This window comes from Bubalus kerabau, chromosome 7, assembly GCF_029407905.1.
Source record: "Bubalus kerabau isolate K-KA32 ecotype Philippines breed swamp buffalo chromosome 7, PCC_UOA_SB_1v2, whole genome shotgun sequence".
In the NCBI taxonomy this organism is placed as follows: domain Eukaryota; kingdom Metazoa; phylum Chordata; class Mammalia; order Artiodactyla; family Bovidae; genus Bubalus; species Bubalus kerabau.
Genome location: NC_073630.1, coordinates 62,759,155 through 62,784,561, shown reverse-complemented (window position 1 = coordinate 62,784,561; position 25,407 = coordinate 62,759,155). Strand labels below are relative to the sequence as shown.

General features: G+C 38.1%; 1 protein-coding gene across 4 annotated transcripts in view; it reads left to right on the top strand.

Annotated features, from left to right (window-relative positions):
- Window positions 1-21,954, top strand: part of UGDH (UDP-glucose 6-dehydrogenase) — a 32,948-nt gene extending 10,994 nt beyond the window's left edge. For all 4 annotated transcript variants that reach the window (XM_055588320.1, XM_055588321.1, XM_055588322.1 and 1 more), the window contains 10 exons: window positions 7,757-7,858; window positions 10,945-11,145; window positions 11,254-11,451; window positions 12,387-12,534; window positions 14,676-14,770; window positions 16,655-16,785; window positions 17,020-17,153; window positions 17,620-17,711; window positions 17,825-17,935; window positions 20,514-21,954. In XM_055588320.1, coding sequence (XP_055444295.1) covers window positions 7,757-7,858; window positions 10,945-11,145; window positions 11,254-11,451; window positions 12,387-12,534; window positions 14,676-14,770; window positions 16,655-16,785; window positions 17,020-17,153; window positions 17,620-17,711; window positions 17,825-17,935; window positions 20,514-20,624 — 1,323 coding nt within the window. In that variant the 3' untranslated portion in view covers window positions 20,625-21,954. The remainder of the gene's footprint in view (window positions 1-7,756; window positions 7,859-10,944; window positions 11,146-11,253; window positions 11,452-12,386; window positions 12,535-14,675; window positions 14,771-16,654; window positions 16,786-17,019; window positions 17,154-17,619; window positions 17,712-17,824; window positions 17,936-20,513) is intronic.
- Window positions 21,955-25,407: the final 3,453 nt, after the last annotated feature.

Here is a 25,407-nt window from a genome sequence, read left to right as displayed (position 1 = left end):
GTTACTAGAAGAGGACATACTGCAGGCTTTAATTTAATGTTTTTTGTTTTGTTTTGTTGACCCAGCCAGGCTTGTAGGATCCCAGTTCCCCAACCAGAGACTGAACCCAGGCCACAGTAGTAAAAGCCCAGAATCCTAACCACTAGACCACCAGGGAACTCCCCTGTTAATATTCTTCTAATTCTTGTATGGATAGTGATTACACAAGTATGTTCACTTCTGAAAACTGAGCACTTTTCTTTGCTCAAGTATATGTACTGTTTAAAACTTTTTTTTACTTCACTAAAATTTTTACTTAAAAAAAAGATTATCTCGAACTAGAAGAAGTATAAGCTATCTATAATATATTGGCTTTAGATTTTTTTTTCTTGGAGAAAACAAAAACATTAGTTGATCAGAAGGCATGTTCCCTAGTTAGATTCTTATTATTAGTACTGTTTTTTAAAAAATAATTTTATTTATGTATTTATTGACTGTGCTGGGTCTCTGTTGATGCCAAGGTTTTTCTAGTTGGGATGCGTGAGCGCTCAGTAGTTGTGGTTCCCAGGCTCTAGAGCACAGGCTCAATAGTTGTGGCGTGTAGGCTTGTAGTTACTCCATGGCAGGTGGGGTGTTTCCAGACCAGGGTTTGAACCTGTGTTTCCTGCATTGGCAGGCAGATTCTTTAGCCACCAGAGAAACCCAGTTGTTGCTCAGTTGCTAAGTTGTGTCCAACTGTTTGAGACTCCATGGAAGACCAGTGCCATTTCTATTATCTGAAATTTTAAACTCTTTTTCCTGAGACTTCAGTGCTTTAAATTAAAGATAGTGTGTTCCACAGATACAGAAAACTTGTCATTACCAAAGGGGAGAGGGAAGGGAGGAGGGGCAAATTAGAGATATAGAATTAACGGATATAAACTATATGAAGTAGATAAGCAACAAAATTATCCTGTATAGCACAGGGAATTATACCCATCATCTTGTAACAACCTATAATGGAGTATAATCTACAAAAGTACTGAGTCACTATAATATAGACCTGAAACTAACACAATATTATAAATTAACTATACTTAAATAAAAATAAACAACAGCCCAAAACCCCAAATAAAAGTAATAGTCAGCCACAAAAGAAGTGAGAGGGTGATCTCAACTTGCCATGTTATACTTTTGTTGCTTTTTTGAAAAATTAGAAGTTAAATTCCTCCAAAAAAATAGTATGTTCTACATTGATATTGAATCCAATTGGGATCAGATCAGATCAGTCGCTCAGTTGTGTCTGACTCTTTGCGACCCCGTGAATCGCAGCACGCCAGGCCTCCCTGTCCATCACCAGCTCCCAGAGTTCACTCAGACTCACGTCCATCGAGTCAGTGATGCCATCCAGCCATTTCATCCTCTGTCAGCCCCTTCTCCTCCTGCCCCTAATCCCTCCCAGCATCAGAGTCTTTTCCAATGAGTCAACTCTTCGCATGAGGTGGCCAAAGTACTGGAGTTTCAGCTTTAGCATCATTCCGTCCATTGGGATATATACTTAGAAAAAAAGAATTAAGATCTAAGATGATTTTTTTCCATATCTTACTTGTTTTTTCTCACTAATCTACCAAAAAAATCAAAAATCTTTCTTGTTGTTTCACACTTTTATTTCATAACTTTTTTCTTCTTTAAATCTCTTTAAATAGAATCGAAAGCATTTGAAAGTCTGTCTAGCACTGGTGCCCATTAGAAACAACGTTTGAGTTCTCAGAACTCTAACATCCCATAATTGTATTGGCTTTATTTAAAGTTGTAATTACTTGGTCTTCATAGTCTTATTTTTATCTCATTTTAATATATCTACTCCAGAAAATTAGATGATGATAAGCTAAGCAGCTATTTTAGTTCTGTACTAGTTAGTGTAGCTTGCAAAGAAATGGAGTCTTTCAGTAAAACCCAGCTGACTTTGGAGGTTAAAAACATGGCACTGCTACTTTAAAATTCTAGAAGGAATCTTCTTATAACAAGAAGATTCTTGTTTTAGCAAGTAGAATGGTTTTCCTCTTAGCAAGTAAATGACTTTAGGCTTGTAATTTTCATGTGTCTTTCTTAGACATCAGTTGTTAAAAGATACCTGCTGAAGGAATTTATAAATCAGAAGAAAATAAATTATTTCCGTAGCATTGTGTATTTAAAAAAAAAAAAATATTGGGGGAAAAAATTGGGAAAATGAGCCGTGTGACCCAATTATCCATTTTCAAATATATGTTAGGCCTTTGTTCCATTTTTTATTTCTTTATTTTGTCTTGTAAAACTATTCCTACACATTTCCTTGGCCATATTGAAGGTGTGAATGTTAGGTGAAATGTCAAATAGGGAGAACTGTGAAAGAAGGAAAACAAATGACAGGTTTAACCAGAGTTCATACTGTTTTATGAATTCCTTTACTGAGTAGCTTATATGTATTGTTACCAGTTGTGATTTTACACTGACCTATCTTGGGCAAGGCAGAGAAATATTTTATTTCCGGAGAAACTTTAGATACCTTTGCAATCAACTTCCTCCTTAAATCTGTATCCTATAATGCAGTTAAAATAAGCAACCAGGCTTCCCTGGTGGCTCAGTGGTGAAGAGTCCACCTGCCAGGGTGGGGGACGCAGGTTCAATCCCTGGTCCAGGAGGACCCCACATGCCATGGAGCAGCTAGTCCCAGGTGCCACAACTATTGAGCCTGTGCTGTGGAGCCCGGGAGCTGGGACTGCTTCAGCCTGCAAGCCCTGGAGCCTGTGCTCTGCAGCAGGGGAGGCCACTGCAGTGAGAGGCTCAGGCGCCCCAGCTGGAGAGTGGCTCCCACTTGCAGTGAAGACCCGGTGCAGCCAAAACTACATAAAATGAAAAGAAAAAGAATATTTCTTTAAAAAAATAAATAAAATATGCAAGTAGATATTTGTTTTCAAGGATACTATTAAAATTTATGGTATTGATTTTTCTTTGTAAATACCAAATTTTCATATTAGAGACTCTTGGGGATTAATGTTTAAGTCCTGGTCACTGATAGAGAAATGATAAATCATATGTAATTATCATATTTAATGAGCTCTTTTGAATGCACAGCTTCCTTGAGAGTCATTCCATCCTCACTGCACTTACTCTGAGACTCACTAGATTAGAGAAATTTTTTTTTTTTTACTTTGCCCTGAGGCTTGTGTCCTATCTTTTTGCCTTTTTATACTGTTTGTGAGGTTCTCAAAGATAATCACGATGGTGTGATCACTCACTGAGAGCCAGACATCCTGGAATGCAAAGTCAAGTGGGCCTTAGGAAGAATCACTATGAACAAAGCCAGTGGAGGTGATAGAATTCCAGTTGAGCTATTTCAAATCCTAAAAGATGATGCTGTAAAAGTGCCGCACTCAATAAGCCAGCAAATTTGGAAAACTCAGCAGTGGCCACAGGACTGGAAAAGGTCCGTTTTCATTCCAATCCCAAAGAAAGGCAATGCCAAAGAATGCTCAAACTACCGCACAATTGCACTCATCTCACACTAACAAAGTAATGCTTGAAATTCTCCAAGCCAGGGTTCAACAGTACATGAGCCATGAACTTCCAGATATACAAGCTGGATTTAGAAAAGGCAGAGGAACCAGAGATCAAATTGCCAACATCCGTTGGAGCATCGAAAAAGCAAGAGAGTTCCAGAAAAACATTTACTTCTGCTTTGTTGACTATGCTAAAGCCTTTGACTGTGTGGATCACCACAAACTGTGGAAAATTCTTCAAGAGATGGGAATACTAGACCACCTGACCTGCCTCTTGAGAAATCTGTATGCAGGTCAGGAAGCAACAGTTAGAACTGGACGTGGAACAACAGACTGGTTCCAAATCGGGAAAGGAGTACATCAAGGCTGTATATTGTCACCCTACTTATTTAACTTATATGTGGAGTACATCATGAGAAATGCTGGGCTGGATGAAACACAAGCTGGAATCAAGATTGTTGGGAGAAATATCAATAACCTCAGATATGCAAATGACACCACCCTTATGGCAGAAAGTGAAGAAGAACTAAAGAGCCTCTTGATGAAAGTGAAAGAGGAAAGTGAAAAAGTTGACTTAACGCTCAACATTCAGAAAACTAATATCATGGCATCTGGTCCCATCACTTCATGACAAATAGATGGGGAAACAGTGGAAACAGTGACAGATTTTATTTTGGGGGGCTCCAAAATCACTGCAGATGGTGACTGTAGGCATGAAATTAAAAGACGCTCCTTGGAAGAAAAGTTATGACCAACCTAGACAGTTTATTAAAAAGGAGAGACATTACTTTTCCAACAAAGGTCCGTCTAGTCAAAGCTATGGTTTTTTCAGTAGTCATGTACGGATGTGAGAGTTGAACTATAAAGAAAGCTGAGTGCCAAAGAATTGATGCTTTTGAATTGTGGTGTTGGAGAAGACTCTTGAGAGTCCCTTGGACTGCAAGGAGATCCAGTCAGTCTATCCTAAAGGAGATCAGTACTGAATATTCATTGGAAGGACTAATGCTGAAGCTGAAACTCCAATACTTTGGCCTCCTGATGCAAAGAACTGACTCATTGGAATAGACCCTGATGCTGGGAAAGATTGAAGGCAGGAGGAGAAGGGGATGACAGAGGATGAGATGGTTGGATGGCATCACCGACTCAATGGACAAGAGTTTGAGTAAACTCCAGGAGTTGGTGATGGACAGGGAGGCCTGGCGTATTGCAGTCCAGGGGGTCGCAAAGAGTTGGATACGACTGAGCAACTGAACTGACTGACTACTGAGGCTTGTGTGATCCAACCAGGGATTGAATCCAGGCCCTCAGCACTGAGAGCTCAGAATCCTAACCCCTGGACCACTAGGGAATTCCCAAGGGAAATATTTAGAAAGAAAAATGATCAGACTTGACTGTTGATTATATAAAAGGATGAAGGAGAGGAATGAATCTAGAATGATATTCAGGAATTCAGGGCTGGGGAATTCCCTGGTGGTCCAGTGATTTAGGTCTTGGCACCTTCACAGCCGTGGCCTGGGTTCAGTCCTTGGTTGGAGAACTAAGATTCCACATGCCACAAGGCATGGCCAAAAAGAAAAAAAGGAATCCAAGTCTGAAGATGTAAAGTTAAGATTATCCAGGTATTAAAAAAAAAATATTGTGCAGGCAGCAGTAAAATCAGAGTAGATTAGCTCTCAGGAAGGACCTGTAGTGAGAATAGAGCATGAGTCAAGGGCAGAACCCTGGAAAATACCAATGTTTGATGGTGGGTGGAGGAAGAAGTGCCTTAGGGAAGCCAAGAAGGATAGTTTAGAGAAGGTGAACCAAAAGCCAGAAGAGTTTTAGTAGTGTAAACTCATAAAGAAGTATGTCTTGATTATGAGGGACTAACACCGTGGCCAGTACTCAGTAACTGCTTGACAAGTGTTTGCCGCATGAATAAGCTGTCAATTATGACAGATACAGGAGGAATAAGAGATGAGACATATTCTTGAAATTCAATATTATGGGGGCCATTGCAACTTTTACAAGACCAATTACAAGTGGTAGGAGATTGGAGAAGTAAGAGTGTAGAAAAGGAATGACTCTTAAAAAGTTTAATAAGGAAATAAAGGTGGTGGTCACTGGAGAGGGACATGGGGTAAAGACGATTTTTTTTCATTTATATTTTTTTCCTATGGTTGATAAAGAATCAAGCACGTTAGTAAACTAAGGTAGACAAATCACATAGAGAAGGAAAGGTCAAAAGTATAAGAAGAAAGGAGCTAACTGATGGAATAAAGTCTAGAAAAATAGCAAAGATGATGAGGTCAAAAGCACAAGAAGAGGAATTGGCCTTGAAAGTCCCCTTCTCAGAAATTGGAGGGAAGTAAACAAGGATGGGGCTTCCCAGGTGTTTCAGTGGTAAAGAATCCACCTGCCAGTTCAAGAGACTAGGGTTTGGTCTCTGAGTTGGGAAAATGTCCTGGAAGAGGAAATGGCAACCCGCTCCAATATGCTTGCCAGCAAAATCCCGTGGACAGAAGAGCCTGACAGACTACAGTCAATGGGGTCAGACAGGACTGAGCACACAGGCATGCAAATAAGAATGGATAAACTGTTTTGTTGATGGGAACAGGAAATAAAAGTGACTGGAAGATTGGTCAATCTCAGTTGTTGGAACATGGAAGTACAATCCTCTGAAGAACCTGTGTGTAGGTTGGAGCAGTAATCTCAGAATGAGAGGACAAGTAAAAATCTTACCAAGCTACATTGAAAAACTCAGCTAAGTGTACTTAGGGTCCACAGAGTTGTGTTCATTGTGATTTTTACCCCTGGTGGTCCAGTGGTTAGTGTTATAAGTTTATATTTTATGGGTCAAAACTATATTAATAAAATTAGGCATTTTTACTGCCTAAGAAGGAAATAGTAATGACCATCAGATAAAACTTGGTAATAAGGTATTCATGTTTTTACTCAGAGAACAGAATAGTAGATTCTGTTAATATTTAACAATGAAAACATTTTGTGTTACCATATTTATTAGTAGTTATTACTTTAATGTTAAAGTAATTTCATTGTTCATTTGTTCATTTGTTCATTTATTTTTTCATTCATTTGTTCATTTAAAAAAGACATTTAATAACTACTTCTAAAAAAACCAAACTGGATAATTTGCTTTGCTTTTTCTGAATAAAACAAAAGCTAATTTTAACCTATGAAAGGATTTGAGTTTTTCCATTAAAAAGTACCATATAAATTTGAAATACTAATTATGACAATTACATAATGAACCTAATAAGAAGTAGAACCTATATTATAAACTGCTTCTGCATTTGTTTTGGATATCTACAAATATCCCATTGATTTTAATGGAATAATGTAGTTGTTCATGTTGAAGTCTTATTAAGACTTACTATAAATTCTGCATTGCTTTGATTTTAGGTTACTTTAATTTAAATATTAGAAGATAGCCACCAGGGAAGTCCAGAAGATTATATATAGGATTGAATTAGATCTTCTCTGTAAAATAACCCTTTACTCTAATTTTCTAGAACGTAGTCAAAATAAGGAAACAGTTGCTATAATTGGTGACATCAGGGACTTCCCTGGCTGTCCAAGGGTTAAGACTCCACACTTCCACTGCAGGGGGCAGGGGTTTGATCCTGGTCAGGCAAACTAAGATCCTGCATGCCATGCAGACAAAAAAAGAGAAATTTCTTGAACTGAATAAAAATGAAAATATAACATATCAACTTAAAAAATTATATGGGAAAGTAATTTTTTTGATAGACATGTTTCTTATAATAGGACTTAGAAAAATTATAAACTTACACATGTGTAAATATCAACTATTTCACAACTAGTCTGAATGACCTGTGTTCTGTGACCTGGATTCATGGGAGTAAACCTGCATTCATAATGACGATGCAAAATCAAATGTTTGCTTGAAATCACAAAAGACTTTGACTTTCCTGATCATGCTGTGATACTTGGTGTTAACTGTTAACTCTTATGAAATAGTCTGGAACATGGTCAACAATGAAATGCATTAAGTTGATCTGCTGCTTTAATTGTTCAAGTTCAGTTTTGCTTTGTTTGTTATGTTACATAATGTGCATTAGATGGCCTTTGGCACCAGTTTGATCTTTGAGTTTTCTACAGAGGTGTTATTTGAGAGCAAATCTAGACCTTTAAATTACAACATGACCTTTCCCTGAATGAATGCAATTCTGTACTATTGGGTTATCTCATCTGGCTGGTAAAATTTATGTGCAACTTCTTGTCTTTTCTCTTTTTAGCCAGGACTAAAAGAAGTGGTAGAATCCTGTCGAGGAAAAAATTTATTTTTTTCTACCAATATTGATGATGCCATTAAGGAAGCTGATCTTGTGTTTATTTCTGTAAGTATTTTCCTTTGCTGTGTGAGGTAATGTATTCTTGTCTGTATAGAAGTTTCATTGTATTTTAATAATAAATGCAGTTTCATTAAGCCATAGCATTACTTAGTATAAAGTTGTCCAGTTGAATTTTGATTCTCACTAATTTTATCTAACACTTCACCAAACTCTATGATCATCTGATCATTTCAGATCCTTGAATAAATAAGTTCAGAGAAAGTTCTAGTCTGAGATCTAGAATTAGGAAATGTTGATAACTTGTGAGCACACGTGAGCACCTAGGGTGATAGTATATGTATTTCGTTGTTTCTTGGTTCTACTGCTTGGTGTAGGTATGGTAAAAAGAATCAGGTAAAGTTTGCTGCAACTGTGCAACCATCTCCTATCTAGATGAATTTATATTCCAAAAATCATTTTAAATTAATTATTTGGAACTTGGCATATCTTGATTAGGTTGTTAGGCTAATCATAAATAACTTCAGTTCATAAAAGAACTTACCTATTGTACCTTTGTAATTAAAAAAAGTAGAATCAATGCTTGGGAATACACTCTGGTAATCCAATATGTGAACCAAGGTAGCTTTTTTTCTTGCTGTTTTGGTGACTCAAATATTCTGTGTGTGATGGTATAGTTATCACCAGGTGGTAGCTGAGCTAGGGTGTTATATGACTTAAGACCTTTATAGCCTTATGGAGTAAGGGGAAAGCCAGTGGTATGAGCTTGGACTGGGTTCCATGAGATAAAGAAACACCAGGGGCGTCCATAGAGTAGAGATGATGTTGAATTGATTATGTGTATCGAGGCAAAAGCAGTACTGTGAAGAAATATGAACTCCAGGAGAAAGTAGTAATGAAACCCTTGGTGAAACTGTGCTATGAATTCCGTCTTTCTTTTTAAAAATTACTTCAGAGGAACTGGTGCCAGTTTTGTGACTCACCTATCCTTTGTCTGTTCAAGCTTGTAGAAGGTTAGGGTAGAGGCATAGAAAAGGAGAAATTATTTGGGAGTATCTAGATGCTTGGAGAAAATCAAGAAGTTACCTTAGTCCCAACATTTGGATAACCACAACCTAGAATGGGAATAGGGGACTTTTCTGTAAGAAAAAGAAATTTAAAAAAAAAAAATCTATTCTTAAGGCAATGGAGTCTACCTTAGGGTGTTCTGGCAAAGACAGCTGATTATACAGTGCCTGAGCTCCCTTGACTCCCTTGAGTCTTTCCAAGCTATTGCTTTGTGTGCCTGTTAGAGTTATTTTTGTGGTATGACTCCTATCTAGCTTCCATTTTTCTCTGCATCAGTTTTTTTAAAAACTGTGCTTGTTGTATACTTTTCATTATGAAAAATAGCAAACTTATGCAGAAGATGAAACCAACAATATAATGAACCCCTATGTATGCATTCTCCATTGTCAACAGTCATCATGGTCATTCATGTTTTTTGTTTTTATAATTTTTTGGCTGCTCCTCGGGGTATGTGGGATCTTAGTTCCCCCAACCAAGGATCAAACCTACACCCCCTGCAGTGGAAGAATGGAGTCTTAACCACTGGACCACTAGGGAAGTCCCCAATCTTTTTTTATACTTCTCTCCCATCCTAGATTACCCAAATTATTTTTAGGCAAATTCCAGGTAGGAATAGTTTTATGCTATGGAATCAGTTTTCAATTGTTATCTTTAGAGCTCCTTTATCCTGGGAAACCATCTGATCATCCCACATCTCCAGCATGTCTCACAATGTCTTATCAGTCGTTTTTGCCCTTCTGTGCGCCACCGCACCCTGACTTCCATACCTAAGTCTTTTCCTAAGTTGTTCCATGCATATAAACAAATTTCCCTCATGCTTTTCACACCTCATCTAAATCTTCATATTTTGATTTATTTTGGTTTCATTCTTTTATTTGGTTTCCCATTAAGTTATAAGCTAGTCAAGAGAAGAAAATTGGTGCTACTTACTGGTTCAAAAATTATTCCTATATAGAAGTTTGGACTTCACAGAGTATTTTCACTTTTATGTGAATGTTATGAAACTCATGAGTTAGATTTTAGAGAATGTGTTATTCTCATTTTCCACTGAGGTCATTGAGACAAAGGCAGCCATACTTCCTCACAGTTACATGATACAGCTAAGCCAAAACTAAATGCCTGGACTCTGAACTCATGGTTTATTTTTCTTTCTATATGATAGTCTTTGTCTGCATAGTATTCTGTATCCTGGAGGTGATAGATAATTTCTAGTTCTAAATAGCCAAGAAAGCATTTGTGAATGACCCTGCAGACATTTATAAAAACTTATTGATATCGATCTATAAAAAAAGGAGAGTAAAAGGAGTTTTAAGACTAGGATAATATGTTACATATAATCAGGAGAAGAAGTAAGAGAGAACTTACATTTCATTTCAGTCTATGAACTCCTTTTGGAGTCTCCTTCATCTTTATACCTCCAGTCTTAGCTTAGTGAAGTGAAAGTGAAAGTCACTCAGTCATGTCCAACTCTTTGTGACCCCATGGACTATACAGTTCATGGAATTCTCCAGGCTAGAATACTGGAGTGGGTATCCTTTCCCTTCTCCAGGGGATCTTCCCAACCCAAGGATCGAACCCAGGTCTCCCATATTGCAGGGGGATTCTTTACCAGCTGAGCCACAAGAGAAGCCCAAGAATACTGGAGTGGGTAGCCTCTCCCTTCTATAGTGGATCTTCCTGACCCAGGAATCAAACCGGGGTCTCCTGCATTGCAGGTGGATTCTTTACCAACTGAGCTATGAGGGAAGCCCATGTGAGCTATGTGGGAAGCCTAGTCTTAGCTTAGACCCTGCCTATCCTGCGAACCTGACTCTGACACATATATAGTAGCTTCTCAATAGAAATGTAGAAATGTAATGAGTGAGTTCTCCAGGAACTTCAAGCTGTTCCCTATGGTATTATATTTATAAAATGTATTATTTCCGTGGAACTAAGAGAGGGTGAGACCAGGGCTACTGATGATGTTAACTTCCCACTTGACTAGTCAGTTGATGGTCCAGGGTGTATCTTGATATAAGTGAACATTTCACAGATACTTTGTTCTTAATTCCGTATACTTTCATCAGGTGAACACACCAACCAAAACCTATGGAATGGGAAAAGGCCGTGCAGCAGATCTGAAGTACATTGAAGCTTGTGCTAGACGCATTGTGCAAAACTCACACGGGTACAAAATTGTGACTGAGAAAAGCACGGTCCCAGTGCGGGCAGCAGAAAGTATTCGTCGAATATTTGATGCAAACACAAAACCCAACTTGAATTTACAGGTATGAAAAAGGAAGCATTAGAATCTGGCCTTCTTATGTAAATATCAGTGCTTCGAGTTGTCCATAATTCATTCTAGCTTAAAACTTATCTTTGCATTGGCATTTTAGGTGCTGTCCAACCCTGAGTTCTTGGCAGAAGGAACGGCCATCAAGGACCTGAAGAACCCAGACAGAGTACTGATTGGAGGGGACGAAACCCCAGAGGGCCAGAGAGCTGTGCAAGCACTGTGTGCTGTGTATGAGCACTGGGTTCCCAGAGAAAAGATCCTCACCACTAATACTTGGTCTTCAGAACTTTCCAAACTGGTTAGTATGTAGCACTCAACTCTCTATTAAATTTAAGCCAAGGACTTATTTCTCTTAACCCTGATAAGCTACCTGCTGCTAAGCTGCTGCTAAGTCACTTCAGTCGTGTCCGACTCTGTGCGACCCCATAGACGGCAGCCCACGAGGCTCCTTTGTCCCTGGGATTCTCCAGGCAGAACACTGGAGTGGGTTGCCATTTCCTTCTCCAATGCATGAAAGTGAAAAATGAAAGTAAAGTTGCTCTGTCATGCCCGACTGTTAGCGACCCCATGGACCGCAGCCTACCAGGCTCCTCCGTTCATGGGATTTTCCAGGCAAGAATACTGGAGTGGGCTGCCATTGCCTTCTCCGGATAAGCTACCTAGGTACTTTTTAAATAAAAGATATGCTTATGAAGATAATATTCTTGTATATTATAAAATAATTTCATAAGGGGATCAAATATTTGGGTATAAAATATTTTAGAATATGTAAAAGAAAATAGAGTGTACTAAAATACTAATTTTAAAAATCACTCATTCCCTTCTTTTTACTTTCTCTTTTTAAAATCTTCATCTTTATTTATTTATTTTTTAAATATTTGTTTATTTGGCTGAACGGGGTCTTAGTTGCAGCATGTGGGATCTTAGTTGTGTCATGTGGAATCTAGTTCCCTGACCAGGGATTGAACCTAGGCCCCCTGCGTGGACAGCAAAGGGTCTTAGCCACTGGATCACCAGGGAAGTCCCTTTTTACCCTTTGTTAATCACCTTTCTTCTCTAATTTAAAACATTTTTCTGAACCAACCCACCCATTGCCTCTTCAGATTGAACCCATCAGAAACTTTCATATCTCCTTCAGTAGTTTGCATCAACTCGATGAAATATAATGCAGATTATATAAAATGTTTATTTTAGTTCATCGTATTCTTCCTTTTATTTATTTATTTTTTAAAGACAGCAAATGCTTTTCTGGCCCAGAGAATCAGCAGCATTAACTCTATAAGTGCCCTCTGTGAAGCAACAGGAGCTGATGTAGAAGAGGTGGCAACAGCCATTGGAATGGACCAGAGAATTGGAAATAAATTTCTGAAAGCCAGTGTTGGTAAGCTGAAAGTTCTCTATACATCAAGTAGGTTCTTTTAGGTAGATCTCTAACTTTAAGGAAGCCTTTGCTTGACACCCTTAAAATAATGATTTCATTATACATGTAGCCTTCAGCTTAACAGGGACTTTCTAAGTGAGACAATAGTTACATATATTGTTTAATAATTAGTGACTGATTAGTATATAAACATGGTTCAGTGTTTCAGAAGAAATATATGAATATTTTGTTAGAACATTTAGGTAGAATAAGTTTAGATCACATCAGAAATCATGTAACACCTTACTGAAGCAATAGGAAAAAAATTCCTTATCATTTGCTTTTCCTACTGATCAGTCATTTCAGTTCAGTAGCTCAGTCGTGTCCGACTCTTTGTGACCCCATGAATCGCAGCACGCCAGGCCTCCCTGTCCATCACCAACTCCCGGAGTTCACTCAAACTCATCTCCATCAAGTCGGTGATGCCATCCAGCCATCTCATCCTCTGTCGTCCCCTTCTCCTCCTGCCCTCAATCCCTCCCAGCATCAGGGTCTTTTCCAATGAGTCAACTTTCGCATGAGGTGGCAAATGTGACCTTAGTGAAATATTTTCATTATTTGTGTATTCCATATTTGTGAATTATTTAGCCTACTTGCTAAAATGCATTTGTAACCCAACATCAATATTCATATGGTCATTTGCAGATATGAACAGAGCAGCATAAAATTTGAGTCACTCAATGCATGCATTTCCAGTTGAGGTTGAATAAGGCAATACTCTTACCTTCTTATTTTAGCTCACATACTGGAAATGTCTGCTGTTTTTGTGGTCTGTTTAGTACCATATTTTTGGCATGTTGGTGCTTTTCCCCCACTGTGATTTCACTGTTTAAAATGGCCCTCAAGAATATTGCTGAATTTTTTTCTGGTGTTCCAAAGTGTCAGCAAACTATTATGTGCCTTACAGAGAAAATACATGTGGTTTGATAAGCTTCACTTCAGTGCTGTTGGCTTTGAGTTCATTGTTAATGAAGGTCAACAATATTTTTAAATAAGATGTCTCTAAGTATAAGCACACATAAAACAAGATTATGTTGATCAGTTGACAAAAAACATTACCAGAAGCTCACAGGAACCTAATGCTGTATTTTACCTACAAGCAGCACTTCAGTATTTGCTAATTCAGTGTTTGTGGCAAATTTATAGGATATAACTACTGAGTTTAATGAGAACTGCCTATACTTTTGATTTAAATTAATAAAGTTGATGTAAAGGTAAAAAGAGTCTTTTACAGATTGGGCCATTGGCAGCACTTCCTATGTTTCTGGGGCTTTATGCCATTTTTCAGTACTGATTTCCTGGCCTTTTCTGTCTTTCTGATATTTTCTTCTAGTGACCATTTAATAAAAATAGCTACTGTTTCCTGAAGGCATGTTATTCAACAAGTTCTGAAACAGCTGTTTATATATCTTAATTTATAACCTGTTATATAAAAGTGTTGCTGATTAAGGATTGGGGGAATTTTCGTAAGCTGTTCAGTCATACAACTAGTGAGTGGCTAGGTGTGTCTGACTTCAAAGCTCATGCCAACCCTCACTGTATACTGCATTGCACTCAAACAGTGGTGGGCAGACTACAGTCCTCAGGCCAAATCTGGCCCACAGCTTGTTTTTGTAAATAAAGTTTTATTGGAAAATAGCTATGCCCATTTGATTCCATATTGTCTATGACTGCTTTTGAGCAACAAGGGCAGAGTTGAATAGTTGTGCCAGAGACTATATGACCTACAAAGGCTAAAATATTTTTCACTGGGAATGTTAAAGTTTGCCAGCTCTATGTTAGAGGGAGAGATGTGGAGCAGTTATACCAGCTAATGAGGGAAAAAATAGAAATGTAGCCACAATAAAACTTAAGTTAGAAAATTATTTTAAATTATTTGTAATTATTTAAAATTATTTATAACTATTAGGAAATTATTTATAGAGTTGATTAGTTTCTTGCAAATTTCACATAATTTATAAACTCATTAATTTTCCCACATTCAAATTTTATTATTAAAAATCCTAGCATAGGCCTTCTGATTAGTATGATACAGAAATTTATAAGATGATTTAGTTGTGTGGTTCCAAATGAAAATATTGTCTTTTTTTTTCTTTCTTCAGGTTTTGGTGGGAGTTGCTTTCAAAAGGATGTTCTGAATTTGGTTTATCTCTGTGAGGCTCTAAATTTGCCTGAAGTAGCTCGTTATTGGCAGCAGGTATTTATAGTCAACGGGTTATGATTAACTTCTGATAAAAACATGTCATCTTTTTCTGTCAAATGTTTTTGAGAGTATTAATTTTTTCCAGGAACTCAATTATTATTATATTCAGTTTGTTCATTTTAGGTTTATTTATTGAGCTTCTGTGTTTATAAATTGTCTGTTTTGGTAATCAGCTATGATGAAAGTTTATGATAAACAAGTATTCCTTTTAATTTTAATAACAAAATTTGCACCCTATGTAAAGCAAGAACTTTTAATTGTAGTTCTTCATCTTGAAAGGCATAAGATAGAAGTAAAAGAAGAACCTCTATTGTTATGCTTGCAGATGGTTTGCATGTGTTGATATTTGTTTTATCCCTTTGAGATTTACAGAGCTAAAATTGGAGATCCTACTCAAACTGGAAATAGAGTTAACATTTACTGAGTGCTTAACTCTGTGCCAGGCACTCTTTAAAGCACTTTATATGTAGTATCTTAGTTCTCATCATTAATATTATCCCAGAAGGAAATGGCAACCCACTCCAGTACTCTTGCCAGGAGAATCCCAGGGACGGGGGAGCCTGGTGGGCTGCCATCTATGGGGTTGCACAGAGTCGGACACGACTGAAGCGACTTAGCAGCAGCAGCAGCAGCAGCAACAGCATTTATAGATGGGGAAGCTGAGGCTTAACAGTGTTAAGTAATTTGCTCAAGATACCAGTCAGTGAGTGTATGTATCTTTTCCAAATATTTTTTCCCCAGGTTTATAATTTTTCAGATTTTAGCAGTGAGTAGGAAAGTAAGGAAATGAGCATTTTTAGAGAAATATAAACTTCTAAGTTCATTTCACTCAATCTAGTGTAATGGCTTTATGTTACTGTCCATTGTGGGGAAAATGCAGATAAAGGCTTCATTTTCCAGGTTCCATGGCAGTCCAGCGGTTAAAATTCCATGGTTCCACTGCAGGGAACACAGGTTTGATCCCTGGTTGGGGAACTAAGATCCCACATGCCTTGCAGCTATGTGGCAAAAAAAAAAAGGCTTGATTTTTCTAAAGCTTTGAGCTCATTTCCCAAGCTCTCAGACTCTGAGATGGCTTCTGGAAGCTTAGAGCCTTAAAAAGTCTTTCCTTAAATTCCTGTGGTCACAAGTATACGATGTTTGTTTATAAATTCTTAGAAGAGTAACAGATTAGATGATCAGAGACTTTACTGGTCACAAATATGATGTTTGTTTATAAATTCTTAGGAGAGTAACAGATTAGATGATCAGAGACTTTACTGGTCACAAATATGATGTTTGTTTATAAATTCTTAGGAGAGTAACAGATTAGATGATCAGAGACTTTTACTTGTAACATTTAGTTAAAAATTTCTCCAAATGTTCATGGTGTTATGGTTCATCCGGAGGCACCTGTAGCTCTGCACGTGGTTTTACTGTTCTCTATCTTCTTTCTACTCACACTCAGTTTTGATGAGGGGTCTGGTTAAGCATATGAGCGAGTACTTTGGAGTTTAGTTGCTTCCTTAGGGTTTGGAGAAGTTGGCTAAGGAGAACACTGTTTTCTATGTGCCTTTTTAGGCTGGCCTCATGGCAGACCTCAAATGGGGTTGGAATTTCCCTGTGCTCCCCACCATCCATCCCAGTCTGATGCATGTAAAGTTAAAACCAAATGAAACTTAAAATTTTCAGGGTGGCGAGGAGTGGGGAAGGAAGGGAGTGGGTAAAATTCTTTGTTTTTTCTAATCTGTGGATACTAAAGAGGTTGGTAACGTTTGCCTCCTGTTAATTCATAAGGTTTGTATTCATACAAGAGTACTAACCACAAGCTATAAGCAGTGTATGCACAGGCTGTACCTCTTTTAACTGATCCTTGCATAACTGTACATGTCCTTTCAGGTTATAGACATGAATGACTACCAGAGAAGGAGGTTTGCTTCCCGGATCATAGACAGTCTGTTTAATACAGTGACAGATAAGAAGATAGCTATTTTGGGGTTTGCTTTCAAAAAGGACACCGGTGATACAAGGTATTAATTCTTTCAAATACTTCAACCTTTTTGAGAATCTTAACTCCTCATCCTGATTTTTTTGATGGTAGCTGTATATGTGAAATACATGTATGTGTATAGTATAAAGAGTAAAAAAGTGGATGTTCATATCCTCACAAGAAATAGAATCTCACCTGTATATTAAATTCCATAGGTATTAAAATATATGCCATTCAGAAGCATAGCAAAGCTGGGTTTTGTTTTTCCCTTCAGAGAGTCATCTAGTATATATATTAGCAAATATTTGATGGATGAAGGTGCACACCTCCATATATATGATCCAAAAGTACCAAGGGAACAGATAGTTGTGGATCTTTCTCATCCAGGAGTTTCAAAGGATGACCAAGGTAAGTCAGGCTTTGTCTCTCACGTGTCATTTTGAGTTTGGGCTCCCAAACTTATTTATTCTCTGGAAACCTTTGGTTGTTCAGTTTTTGTCATTTTTATCATTGCTAGGCCCCTCTTTTCAATCTCAATTCTCTAAAATTAAACTCTCAGACATTGCTTCATCAACTTTGATTTGAAGTGATCCAGTGGATTAGTAATGTAATTACTAATTAGTAATCAAGTAATGAGGTAGATTACTCTAACGATTTTCCCAAGATATTCTTTTAAAAAGCCCCAGGGATTATAAGGGGATGCTTCTGGGACAAGACTGGGGACTACTCCAGGCCCCTCACTGTTACCCCCACTCATATTTCAACCAGACCATTCCACTTCTGTCAGACTCTCAATTCCTCCTGCAATTCTAGTGTTAAAATGCATAATCTCAAATCACTCCTCTCGTACTCCAGTTTTTGTTGGTTGTTACAGTGGCCCGGCTCGTGACCATTTCCAAAGATCCCTACGAAGCATGTGATGGTGCTCATGCTGTTGTGATTTGCACCGAGTGGGACATGTTTAAGGTGAAGTGACGGAAGCGAGATTAAGGAAGATTTTAGAGCTGTTCTGATAGCATTTGGGGTGGAGTATGCGTGCCTGTATATGCTCTGATTATTCTCTGGTTCTTTCTTTATAGGAACTGGATTATGAACGCATTCATAAAAAAATGCTGAAACCAGCCTTTATCTTTGATGGACGACGTGTCCTGGACGGGCTCCACAATGAGCTACAAACCATTGGCTTCCAGGTAAGCATCATCCTGAATTGGTTTTGTTTCATTTGTTTGTCGTTTGCTTTTTAAAATGGCTTTGAGTTTTTTTCATTTTAATTTTTTTCATTTATTTTTTGGCTACACGGGGTCTTCATTGTGATGTGCGGGCTTCTCATTTTGGCGGCTGCTCTTGTTGCAGAGCACAGGCTCTGGAGCACGTGGGCTTCAGTAACTGCAGAACATGGCCTCAATAGCTATGGCACACAGGCTTAGTTGCTCCTCGGCATGTGGGATCTTCCCCGATTAGGGATCGAACCCATGTCCCCTGAACTGGCAGGTGAATCCTTAACCACTGGACCACCAGGGAAATCCCTGGCTGTGAGTTTTATGATTTTAATATTTTCTCATTTAGCAATAACATAACTCTGGGAAAATGTCAGTCAGTTCTCTGGGAAGTCTTTGAGGTATTTGTGAAGTACTCCACTCCCTCCTCAAATTCATAACCTAAAGGTCATTCAGTTTGGTCTCTCTTACTAAGTTTATAGGGCCAAGATGTGCCTCACCCTACCTCGTATAAACATCAAGTAAGAAAGTGTATGCATTAAATTTTTTATTCTAGAGCCTCCAAAGCTGCTCTGTGACACTGTGCGCACCACACTGACCCCCTCAGAGGCCAGGTCATTTATTCCTATAGAAATGTTTTAATACTATAGTTGTCCCATGTTGGTTTAGGATCCTCTATCTCTGAGTGCTTAGCACTATGCTGGTGCTGTGAGAGGTCTAAAGGAAAAGTATGGGAGCTGCAGAGGTGTTGGCTCTCTTTTAATTCAAAGCTTGTCAGTTAGTTATGGAACGTTTGGAGAGCAGACAGAAAGCTGCACGATACATTTTATGTTGCATCCACTTCAGTTCTACCAGGGGCCTCAAAGGTTTTAAGAAGAAAGAGCCACTTTCCATTTCCTCAGCAGACATGGAGTCTGGGCCCCAAGGGGGAGGTTGGGAGGATAAAGAAATCTGCCAGGAGACTGTTGTCAGCAGAGTCCCAGAGCAGAGCAGAGCGTGGCAGTGTTTCGAGTCGGCTGTGTGCGTCTGCTTAGCACCAGCTGTCTGGGAGAGGTACTGATAAGGCCGCGTTCCCTGTTCGAAATATCTGATCTGTTTCTCTTAACCTGTCACTGACTTGTTGAAGATCCTTCTTATAATTCAGTGCCCACTCCTCATTCATGAGAGATTAACTTGCAACACAAATCAGATGACATCCTTGTTAGTTCACATTCCATCAAAGACCCTGGGGACTCTTCTGTCCAACCCCTCCTTAGTGAGTAATGGGACTGTTTTTCCCAATCATGACTTAGCAGTGTTATTTTTTAAACATTATTTGCAGGCACAGAAACATTTTCTCTCATTGCTGTTTTACTCATCTAGAGGAGAAATGCAGAGACATATATATATATTTAAAATGAGTTTGAGCTCTTATAATTAACTAGTCCTAGTAAGGGTTAAAAAAACTATTAGACTGGAATTGCTAAATAAAGAGAATTTATAAGCCATTAAATAAGACAATTGATTAATACAAAGCAGAAGGACCTCCTTGGTGGTCCAGTGACTAAGACTCCACACTCCCAATGCAGGTGGCCTGGTTTCAATTCCTGATCAGGGAACTAGGTCCCACATGCCTCAACCAAGAGTTCACATGCCACAGTTAAATATCCTGTGTGTAGCAATGAAGATCAATCTTGAGTGCTGCCACTAAGACGTGGCCAAATAAATAAGTAAACAAAGCAGAAGCCCTTTGTGGTATGAGTCAGCATAAATATTAATTTTTAATTAAAAATGTCCTTTTTAATTAAAAATACACTTGTGAAAATTATGCAGTACATTTATCTCTGCTGTAGAGCGGAGATAAACTATTATTAAAGAAAGTGTCTTTAAAGATAATATTGATAATTTTGGAAAGAGGGGGAAAAGTTTTAAATGTAATATGCAAAATGAGAATTGACTACTATTGATTTATTGAAGGTTGACTTAATATGCCAGACACTGTCCTGAGCATTTTATCTAATTGAATCCTTACTATAGCACTTCGAGGTAGGTGGGTAACACCATTTATGAACAAGGAAGAAAGACCTTAGAGAGTTTAGGTATCAGCGATTATCAGTAAGGATTCCAACTGGAGCCTTTCAGACTCTGAAGCCTGAACTTCTAAAAACTATGCTGTTATAACTTATGCAAGTTTTTTAGAACAAGGGAAACAAGACATTAGAATAGTGTTTGAAAGATAGTGAATTAACGGGGATCTGGGCTATTTATTGCTTTCACATCTGCTTTTAAAGCCACAGTGGCATGTAATCTCCTATTCTGTTTGAGGGAGTCTGGTGTTAAGAACGAGAGGAGTGAGCATGTCTAGATATGAATATGAAAAGAGGAATGTAGACTGACTCTAGAAACAAAAAATACGGAAGGAACCAAAGGTCTTTTTCACAGCAACCCACACAACCTGAGAAACTTTTTCTGCCTTTATAAAGAAAAAAATCATCTAGGTTTTAGCCCTTATTACACTATAGGGCAAAGTTTTACGTTTAGGTATTATTAACAATTTTCTTTTCTCCTCTAGATTGAAACAATTGGCAAGAAGGTGTCTTCAAAGAGAATTCCATATGCTCCTTCTGGTGAAATTCCAAAGTTTAGTCTTCAGGATATGCCCAACAAGAAACCCAGAGTATAGACCTTGCCGTTTTTATTTGTAACTTTTTTGGTACTTCAAAATAGCAAATACCTATCTGATATTAAATGACAAATGAACCACGTGCTTTTAAGGAAACAAAACTATTTTTTTAATAATCAAATTTATACTAGCTATATGGGAATTAGCATTATCTGGTAATTATGAAACTAGAATTTTTTTACATATTTTTATAATATTGTTACCTCAGCGATTGGATGAGTAGCAAATAATCATGTTGGTTTTAATGGTGTCGATTTTTGTAAAATTAAACTTCAAACTTTTTACTTCATAAAATATCTTTAGGCAGCACTTCAATATCGAATGGTAACGGGAGTGACACTCCTTAGTGTCACTACTTTGTCTACTTGTCATTAAGTATTTATTTCACTGCGGGAGTAGGAAGTGACTACTCACTCCAGTACTCTTGCATGGGAAGTTCTACGGACAGAGCTTGGCCAGCTGCAGTCCATGGGATTGCAACAGAGTCAGACACAACTTAGTGATTAAACCACCACCCCATGTATTTTCTGCCATGAAATGGCTGTGCTAAATACCGGGCTAAACCTGTTAACCTTTCCAATAGTGTCATGGAGATTTAAAGTTTTCTGTATTAATTGGGTGAGGTGTGTTCCATGCCATTTCTCGTCTCCCTGAATTGAGGAGGGTGCCATGGACAGAATGTGGCCTTTGTGCTTTTTTCTGCCTATACTTCCACGTTAGAAGTAACCCTACAGCTATGGTTTGGTTATTGTTCTTTTGCTCCTTTTGTTTTAATGGGCTGTACCGATGGTTTCTTTAGTTCACTGTCCATTTCCAATCAATCCAAATAAGACTAAAAAGGTAATCTTTTTTAAAAAAACATGAAGAAAAAAATCAGTGTAGTGAAATGAAAGTCTATATCATTCCTCTTCTTGTTTTTCCTCACTGATCATTGTTTTTTAGTCTAAAAGCCCAAATTATTTGTTACTTTTACTTTGTATTTTATTCCTGTGACTCACTACAGTTTCTCCCATTTTAAGTAATAAAGTCAATATAATCTCATACATAAACTTACAGTAGTAGATTTTACAAGTTAATGTATAGCATAATCCTAAAATAAGGAATTTTGTGTTTTCATCTGCTTTTTTTCTTATGTCTCTTGTTGACTTATATTTGATTTTCTCTTGTGTTTAATGTCCATTTGATGCTTGTGCTCTGCCGAGAGTATACAAATTGAGTTAAACAGATACAAAACTCATCGTTTAGGAATTCTGCAGTTCAATAATACAGAGATAAAGATGAGGACAGAGACATCTGTACAGATATCAAATACATAAATAAAATATTCTTCATAAGCCAGTGTGTGGGTTATTTTTTGTCTAGTGCAAGTAACTAATTAAGTCGTGACAGTATATGACATTAGACAGGAAAATCACTCCTTTTTTGAGAAAGGGGCATTATGTTGTTCTTTCAAATGATGCAAGAAAGGGAGAGAACAGACCAGGTATTGGCAAACAAAATCCCATGGGCCAAACCTAGCCAGCAACCTGTGAGCTAAGATGTCTTTTACATTTTTACATGATTACATTTTAAATGGTTTCATATATATTGCTATCTGACCCTTTAAGAAAAAGTTGGCAGACTAGAGGAAGGAAACAAAACGACAGAGACAATAGATGATCCCTCACTCTTAGATTTTGAAATGGGAGTGGGCTTATTAACTAGCCCTGCTCTTTATTTCTGCTTGAGAATATTCTTATATTCTGTTAACAATCTTAAAGTCTAGTAAAGGGATTATAACGCAAAGGTGTCTTGCTAAAGCAGTTGAATTAGGCGTTTTAAGTCGCAGGATGCTTCAGTGCCTAGGATTGATAACTAAATGTGTAAAACATGGTTACTGATTAGAAGGTGGGAGAACTGGTAAGTGGACGAAAATACAAAAGACAAAGAGCCATGTAACCTGGCTGTAATGGGGAAGAAGCCCCAGTGAAGGTTAATTTATAGCAATTTGAGCCTTTATGTGAAAAGTTGCAAGAAGATGGTTACCATTGTTTTCCCTATTAAGACAATTAAAGACCTTGTGTTTTTTAAAAATTGATACAATGTTTCTATTTTTTAGGGGAGATCCCTGGTGGCCCATGTTTAGGATTCTGGGCTTTCACTGCAGTGTCCTGGTTCAATCCCTAGTTGGGGATGTGAGACCCCACAAGCCATATGGTATGGCAAAAAAAAAAAAAAAAGATTTATTAGCTAGTACTTTTGAGATTATTAACTAGTACTTAAAATTGAAAATAATACATGGACATGATTTTTAAAAATTCAAATCAATACAAAAGGATATATAAAAATCTCAGGTCTTCCCTAATGGTCCAGTAGTTAAGAATCCGGAGGCCTGGCGTGCTGCGGTTCATGGGGTTGCAAAGAGTCAGACACTACTGAGTGACTGAACTGAACTGAACTGCCAATGCAGGGGACCATGGGTTAGGTCCCTGGTCAGGGAACTAAGATCCTGCAAGCTGTGAGGTATGACAAAATAAATTAATGCACTCAGCTTCCAGTAAGAGAAACTCCTATTCAAACTAGTTTCATTAATAATTATATCTGACCAAACAGGAATTCGGAGAAGGCGATGGCACCCCACTCCAGTACTCTTGCCTGGAAAATCCCATGGACGGAGGAGCCTGGTAGGCTGCAGTCCACGGGGTCGCTAAGTCGGACACGACTGAGTGACTTCACTTTCACTTTTCACTTCCATGCATTGGAGAAGGAAATGGCAACCCACTCCAGTGTTCTTGCCTGGAGAATCCCAGGGACAGGGGAGCCTGGTGGGCTGCCGTCTATGGGGTCACACAGAATCGGACACGACTGAAGCGACTTAGCAGCAGTAGCAGCAGCAAACAGGAATTGGGTTTTGGGGTTGGCCAATTTAGTCATTGGAAATGGGGCAGAAACCTCTGTATTAGTTGACTTTGTGATTAAAAACTATGTGCCATCTATCATTTTCACTTTTTCAAAGAATTTCATTTGTGCTACAGAAAGAAGAGGATCAGACATATTGAAATGGGCACATACCGAATTTTACATATTGGAGACTACTGATGCATTAACTTGTACCACCTGGTCAAAAATTTTGTATAGGCCGCCTGCCATGTCTGTGCATTTAAATGCGCTTGTTTTTAATGCATCATTGTTTAGGAAGGTCAGAGCTCTGTCCTGGCCTTTCAAAATTCAGGCCTGCCCATTCTTGTGCAGTTGTACAAAGGACTATACCTACATCTCTACAGTACATGCTCACCACACTCAAATCTCTAGGAAGACCCAGATTTGGTCACATATTCTAGTCTTGATATAATTATGAAATAATGAGTGGAGGAATAACAAATTCAAAAGATCTAACATTTCTTGCTAATCACCTTTCAGGTTTTTGGAATATATTTAACTGGAGAGTATCCTGAGATTGCAAGATGTTTTAAATTTTTAAAATAATGTATTATTATTTAGCTGTACCAGACAGGATTTTTCTCAAGACTATGTAACCAAAATAAAACAAAGGAGTAAATAGACTACTGAGATCTGACAAAGACTGCAAACGTCACCCATGACTCCCAATTTCACATCTGTATCAAAATAGCTTCATTTTACCACTATTTTTGAGCAGTTGTTACAAATTAAAACTTTACAATTCAGTTGTCCCTCTGTTACATACTATGTAAGGTATGTAATAGGCACATTATATATATATGTATCAGTTCAGTTCAGTTGCTCACTCTTTGGGACCCCATGAATTGCAGCACACCAGGGCTCCCTGTCCATCAACTCCCGGAGTGCACTCAAACTCACGTCCATCGAGTCGGTGATGCCATACAACCGTCTCATCCTCTGTTGTCCCCTTCTCCTCCTGCCCCCAATCCCTCCCAGCATCAGAGTCTTTTCCAATGAGTCAACTCTTCACATGAGCTGGCCAAAGTACTGGAGTTTCAGCTTTAGCATCATTCCTTCCAAAGAACACCCAGGACTGATCTCCTTTAGAATGGACTGGTTGGATCTCCTTGCAGTCCAAGGGACTCTCAAGAGTCTTCTCCAACACCACAGTTCAAAAGCATCAATTCTTTGGCACTCAGCTTTCTTCACAGTCCAACTCTCATATCCATACACGACCACTGGAAAAACCATACCCTTGACTAGACAGACCCAATTTGTTGGCAAAGTAATGTCTCTACACTTTTTAATAAGCTGTCTAGGTTGGTCATAACTTTCCTTCCAAGGAGTAAGCGTCTTTTAATTTCATGGCTGCAGTCACCATCTGCAGTGATTTTGGAGCCCCCCAAAAACACTTACACTTATGCTAATAAAATACCATTTTAATTATTTTACATTGGGATAACAAAAATTTCACTTGACAAAATAACTCTTCTGTTAAGATGTTTCATTACCACTTGCCTACCCTGGGCAATTGTAGCAGCAGATTATGTTACAAAATCAGAGTCTGAAAATTAATCCATTTTTTTCCCTGTGAAATCCCATGGACAGAGGAGCCTGGTGGGCTACAGCCCATGGGGTCGCAAAGAGTTGCGACTGAACACACACAGCATAAGGAAAGTGAGTCAAAATATATATGGCTCCCCTGAGTTAAATTAAAAGCTAATTTTCAAAGTTATACACATTATAAAAAAAATTAGTTCACATATTTAAAACTTCAAAACAGAACTGGCTATCCAAATTACATATTTTACCATATTGCCATCTAAATGCGTCCCTTGTGAGATGTGGTAGAAAAACAGGATTCAGAGTCAAAGGATGAATT